Genomic DNA, 6,022 nt, shown 5'->3' on the forward strand with positions numbered 1-6,022 from the left:
CCTGCCTCCAAGCCAGGTGCGAAGGGTGGCAGCAGATGGGTATGGAGAAGTCTCAGCCGGGCAGCTTCTCCTGCTTTAAGCTGCCGGGAGCAGGCAGGCAGGTGTGTTAGTGCCTGACTCAGCGCCGCCTCACCCCACACCATCACTTGAGCAATCCCCAACTCCTCCTCCTCCTCCTCTTCCTCCTCCTCCTCACTGCCCTGGAGGCGCGGAGACCCAGGCTCCGGCACTGCAGAAGGATGGTCTTTGCAGCTGTAGTTCGAGGGACATCGAGACCTGGAAGGGATCTTGCCTTCACAGCTATGGGCACCAAGGAAATGCTTTATACTTTTAAGCATCCCCGCCACTTCTTGAGGAGGCCACAGTGCTTTTGCACACCAGAGGGCTGTTGTAAGGCAGCCCCTTGTGTGGAGATGGCTGGTCCAGGCAGGGTCCATCTGGCTGCCCAGGAGTGGGCAAGAAGGACCTCTTTGGCCAAGGACATCCAAGCAAACCATTGTGCATAGAAAATACTTTTTTTAGCTTTTTTATTGCCTATAGGGAGTAGGTAGGTCTTTGCTTAAGACACCTTGGAAATAATTTTTTTTTATGCCCATCTCACCTTCCATTTTGCCCAACTCAGGCACCGAGTCATCTTTGAGCCAAGCAGTTACTGCAGGAAAAATACTGCAAGAAATGATTCCCCAGTCACCTGATGAAAGTGTAAGAGTTTCCATTCTAAGGGCAAAGCTTTAAAAGCTCACTCATTTTCTCAATTTTTTTACTTCATGCATCTGAATTAAGGTGCTTAAGTGAATAACCTCAGAGAGGATACATTTGGCAGGGTGAAATTAATGTTAATTACTCTTTATGTTCTCACCTATTCTTGATGTCCTTCCATTTATAAGGCTTCACTGGGTATGACACTGCTAGCCTCATGTGAGGTGGTCTCAGTATCAATGAAGGAGTAACCAAGAGATAACAAAATAGGAGATTTTTCAAAAAAACATCATCCCTGCTATTATGAAATTTAACAGAAAAATCAAACTCAAAATAATCTCATTTCACTTTGCAATGAGTTGAGAACTAATTGATAACGATAGCTTCACAGACACACTATAACTTGAATATCATAGAACATTTGGCATTTGAAGACATTCTGACTTAAGAACCAGATGCCACAAATGTCATCCAGGTGTTAAACAGAATAAGGATGGGTAACTAACAGGTCACAAAAAGCAGTAGTCAAAGGAGGGAGTAGTCCCTCAGTGGCAATTGCTCCTAAAGAGGTTGCAAACAGCTCAGTTTTAAGCCTACTGCAATGTTTCTATCAATGATCTGGAAATCTAAAAAAAAATACAAACCAACCAAACAAAAAAATATCACTATAGGTGCCCTGTTTCAAACAGAAGGTATTGAAATATCAGGGAAGCTGAAGAAAAGAGCCACAGAGTGATCTGAGAGTAGGAGGAACTCCCTTGGAGAGGGAAAGGCAGGTTTCATATCAACCAGCAGGACACAATGCAGAGATACCCCAGCGCTGACTTGGGATGCGGCACAGCTATGTCAGTACAGTAATTAGTCACGGTTAGAAGATCGACTAATTAGCCCTGATGAAAAGCAGAGTTAATCAGGCTCAGGCTGTGTCATCCACCTATCTGGCTTTTTCCATCCTGTTGTTAAATTTCCCCTGTAAAACAGACTGAAGCAGCTTTCATCCTGCTCTGTTTCATTTCCAGCAAAAAAAATGGTATCCCATGAACAGATATTCTGCTGTTCTGGAGCTGAACCACAACTACAACTGCCTCAGACATAGAGGGCTAATAATCTAGCTTTAAACATGCAATACTGTACCTGAAAACAGGGTTATACAGTGCCCTTTCAAGTTTTTCAGGTGCATGAAAACAATCAACATATTCATAGGTGAAAAACGTGGCCCACTCCTCCTCTTCCACCCCCAGTATTGCTCTAGGATGCACCACCAGCTGGATTTTCCATAGGAGAGAAGTCCTTTTCTCCCATCCATTTTCTAGAACTTTGCTCCCTACAAACAAATTTGTCACTTCTGAGCGTAATCAAGACTCTGATCTCAACACCGATTCTGCCCCGGTGACTCAGTTCATTGCAACAGTAGGAGCTTTTTATTGTAAAAGAAAGGATAATCCCAAGCATTTTCTGAAGCTGCTGTGACCAGCCCCTTCGTGTATCCCAGCTCCACAGTGCACAGGGCTGCTATTGTGAAAGACCAAGCTTGTGAACTCCCTCTTGCAGGGCTGTGAGAAGAGAGTCTCTGGCAGCCACCTTCCCCCCGAAGACCTCAAGCATTCTTGATGAGACCACTCCCTCAGGACAATGCCTGCAAAACAACCATTTGCAGAAAGGTGTTGAACATTTGCAAAAAAAACATAGCTGGAAGAGAGCTCAAAAGGCAAACAGCTGGCAGCCACTTCTCATCTTAGGAAACACTGGGAGAAATTGCAAGAAAATCTTTCAGAAACATTCAAGGCAGGTGAAGATGAGTGAGACAGGACAGTCAGCAGCAACTCCAAGAGAAAATGGAAGGTAAGTTGGGCAACGTGACTACTACTAAGGCCGACAGGTGGTTCTGTGAGTAGCAGCACAGAGGATTCATTTGACCACGTGAAACAAAGATGACCTAATTCAGGGGCATTTTTTATTGATAGTGAAAACTGTATAGATTTTTACAACAGTGATAGTAACATAAGAAACTTATTTTCAAAGATTAGTGAAGAAAGCCAGTTAAATAAAAACGTAATAGTGGACAGACAATCAAATCAGAGATGACAACCTTCAGTGCGACAATAATTAAGATAAGTGACAACACAACAGATTAGCTATTTGCCAGAAAAATTCAAGTTCAAGTGATTGTTGTTCTGCCAAACAGAAAGAAACATACACATACGGGTTTGGTTCACATTTTAATGTGCTACATATTTCATTATTATCTTACACAACACTATGTTAATTTATATGGAATATATATCAACTGGTAAAGTAACAAGGTAACAAAACTAAACAAAAATTTGCGGCTTTGAAGTTTGCTTTGGATTAAACCACTGTTCATTGGAACAATCACATAATTAAGATGGAGTCCTGCATGTCCTCAGGATGATGTGATTTCTACTGCAAGTAACACTGCCAAGCATCAAACATCTCAATCTCACCAGGTAACAGACAACCCAAGAAGCACCAGGTGGCAGGTTAAAGCTAGCTGGCAGGGACTAATATTTCCGCTGCTTCCTCCGTGCCACTGCCAAGCGTAAGGCCCGAATGATCTGTTTCTCATTATTCAGGACGTTGTAATCAGTCAGGTTCACCAGTTTGTCAAAATTCTCTTCACTGAAACACACCTCCCTTGTCGTAAATGGGGAGAGGATAGTGGAGACATCAACTTTGCCTCCAGCCATCTCTTCAGGAGTCCTTTCCACACCTGAGGAACAAACCACAAAGAGATGCACCAATAGGGTTTTTGTCTGTCATTTAAGTAATTATAGGTAGAAAAGGGAGACATGGAGGGAAAGATATGATTTGCCGGAGGGATGTAAAAGTAGTCTAGTAGCATCATATTCTTCAGACTCTGGATCAAGTCTCAGTTCAAAACTTATGTAAACACAAACAGCCAGGAACGAGAACAATGCTGCTTATCAGCAGCAGCACTTGTAAACCCCTGGTTGGACAACAAAGTCATTGCTACCAAAACTACAAAAGTGCAAGCAAAAGGACAACAATATACTCTTGTACTGGATGAAATAACAACCCTCTCACTGAAAGTTCAGGAGAAATGATGCCACTCAGTCAGAGGACACAGTTCATATTTAAAGCAAAGAGCTATGTTCACACAGTCCTCAATCTGGGAGATTACTTTTAAATATGTGAACAAAGCCCAGATGAATGGGCTTCCACTGAAATCCCCAGAAGGTTTTGCCTCCCTCTTTGTTGTAAGCAGCGGTGCATAACAAGTGCATGTTTGTAGAGTATCACAGCTTGTGTTGAGGACCTGCCACCCTTGCTGTATGTATTTTGGGAGTTTTAACTTCATACTATCTCTAGTAAATCCTGCAGAGTAAATACCTATTCTTATCTCAAGTGTATTAGGAAAGCTTCTGGAGTTCTCACAGTTCAGACACAGTGACACAGACCAGTTATTTTTGTCAGTGATGAGACTGATAAGGTCAGTGTGGAAAGAAGGTCAGAGATGACAGTGAGACACTAGATATGAAATGGAGAGGACACACCAGGCAAGTGACTTTTTATTAAAATTGCTAACCACAGGTTACTCACCAGGGGCTTTATATTTCTTGAAGGTGTCGTTTACTAGGGGGAAAAAGAGCACTGTTGGAGCGTGTGGGCTGTCAGCATCTTCAAACACATAGCACTCCTTCAAGTTTTCCCTGTCTTCCTCACTTATCTCAATTTTGGGAAATGGGATTCCTTGCCCTGAGATGTACTTTGCAATCTGATCCAGAGGCTGGTTGAATGAATCAAATAAATAAAATTAATACAAAGAATCAAAATTCAAAAAAAGATCCAGAGACCTAGATTTTTTTAAACTCCAGCAGCTAACATGAATACTCTAAGGCTTGAATCTTCCTCTGGGAAGATGATCAATTTCAGACAGAAACAGCCATAACCACACCAGACATTGCAGCTTATCTTATTTTCTGTATTGCTTTAGGCAAAACAAGAAAACAGTCGCTTTCTTTGAGCTTGCAAATGGATCCAAAAGCCAAAGGACTCATTTTATAATTCCTATAAAGCAGGTTCAGAAGGGCAAGACAAAGAAACTGCAAGAACGGAGAAGGAACAGATCACTCGAGATTATTCTGCATCATTGCCTTGACGATTTCATTTACCACTTTCCCAATCTTCCTGTCCTCTCCATGGTTTGTGATTGTTTGATAATGACTCCCTACTAACAAATACATTTATCAACATACCTTATGACCTCATGAAAAAAAAACCTTTAACAGCTACATTTACTACAAGCGTGTGTTTATTTTTATATTATTCTTATTATGTATGCAACACTAATTATATTATTTTTTCATTATTAATCAATTATGGCATTAGCTAGTACATTTTGCTAAAACTGATATGGGAGAAACAGGTCCATAGACACATAGGTTTTCCCATTTAATCTGTTAAAATATTGTCAGGACTTTCTATTGCTTCTTCAAGGTTAACAAAAATCAGTATCAGAGCTCCAGAACGCTCCTCAGTCAGCTCTTCAAAAGCTCTTGGACCACTGCAGTGAAGACTTTGATATTTTTAAAATGCCTATATTCATCACTGTCTTCTAATATTCTTCTTAGTTACTGAGAAATAAGTCACCCAATAATCCAAATAATAAATCATACAATAATCATCATATTACCATTCCAGTCCTCGAAAGTTAGTTGATTTAACTGGTAATGCTGGAGACCAATAGACCATGAAGGAAAAAGACCACAGATATCATGGCTTTTCTTACCAGTGTCTGGGACCCACCGCTGTAATTTAAATGCAAGATGACATCCACCTCCCTCTTCGATCTCAAAAGTGGTGGGTAGCTGGTATTGATGAAAAACCCCGTATCAACCAGGGAGAGCTCATCATCTGCTGTTTCCATCAGCTTATTTGGGAGAGAGTCTATCACTGTGTCTGAAACACAAACATTTCTCGTTACAACAAATAAAAAAGCCAAGATTGACTGCTCCACTGCAGAAAGTTAAAGAAGGAAGAATGGAGAATTTTGCCCCCCATGTTCCCTGCCTGTCTTTGACTCACTAGCAGCACTAATTTATAGGAGTATGTGACATGCTACAGCTTTCTCTTTTCCTTCCTTCCTTTCTGGACACCTCAAGCATCTTTGGCCCGAAAGGGGAGATCCCTTCTGCCTCCTCAGTCTGAGCTCACCTTTGTCCACTGAAACACAATCCCCAGGCAACTGAATTAAATTTCAGTCCTCATCCCTCCCCCCCCCCCCCCCCCCCCCCCCACACCAACAAAACCCCACAAACACATCTTTTTTTTTATTTTTTTT

The 6,022-nt window shown here is 41.7% G+C and overlaps 1 protein-coding gene across 1 annotated transcript in view; it reads right to left on the reverse strand.

Annotated features, from left to right (window-relative positions):
* Positions 1-2,942: 2,942 nt before the first annotated feature.
* Positions 2,943-6,022, reverse strand: part of LOC106892751 (cytosolic phospholipase A2 epsilon-like) — a 33,550-nt gene continuing 30,470 nt past the window's right edge. Inside the window, exons 19-21 of the mRNA XM_014950172.1 lie at positions 5,471-5,640; positions 4,282-4,468; positions 2,943-3,430 (exon numbers count right to left, since the gene is read on the reverse strand). Of these exons, the coding sequence (XP_014805658.1) occupies positions 3,222-3,430; positions 4,282-4,468; positions 5,471-5,640 (566 nt within the window). The 3' untranslated portion in view covers positions 2,943-3,221. The remainder of the gene's footprint in view (positions 3,431-4,281; positions 4,469-5,470; positions 5,641-6,022) is intronic.

The sequence above is a fragment of the Calidris pugnax genome, unplaced genomic scaffold, assembly GCF_001431845.1.
Source record: "Calidris pugnax isolate Ruff unplaced genomic scaffold, ASM143184v1 scaffold68, whole genome shotgun sequence".
Lineage (NCBI taxonomy): Eukaryota > Metazoa > Chordata > Aves > Charadriiformes > Scolopacidae > Calidris > Calidris pugnax.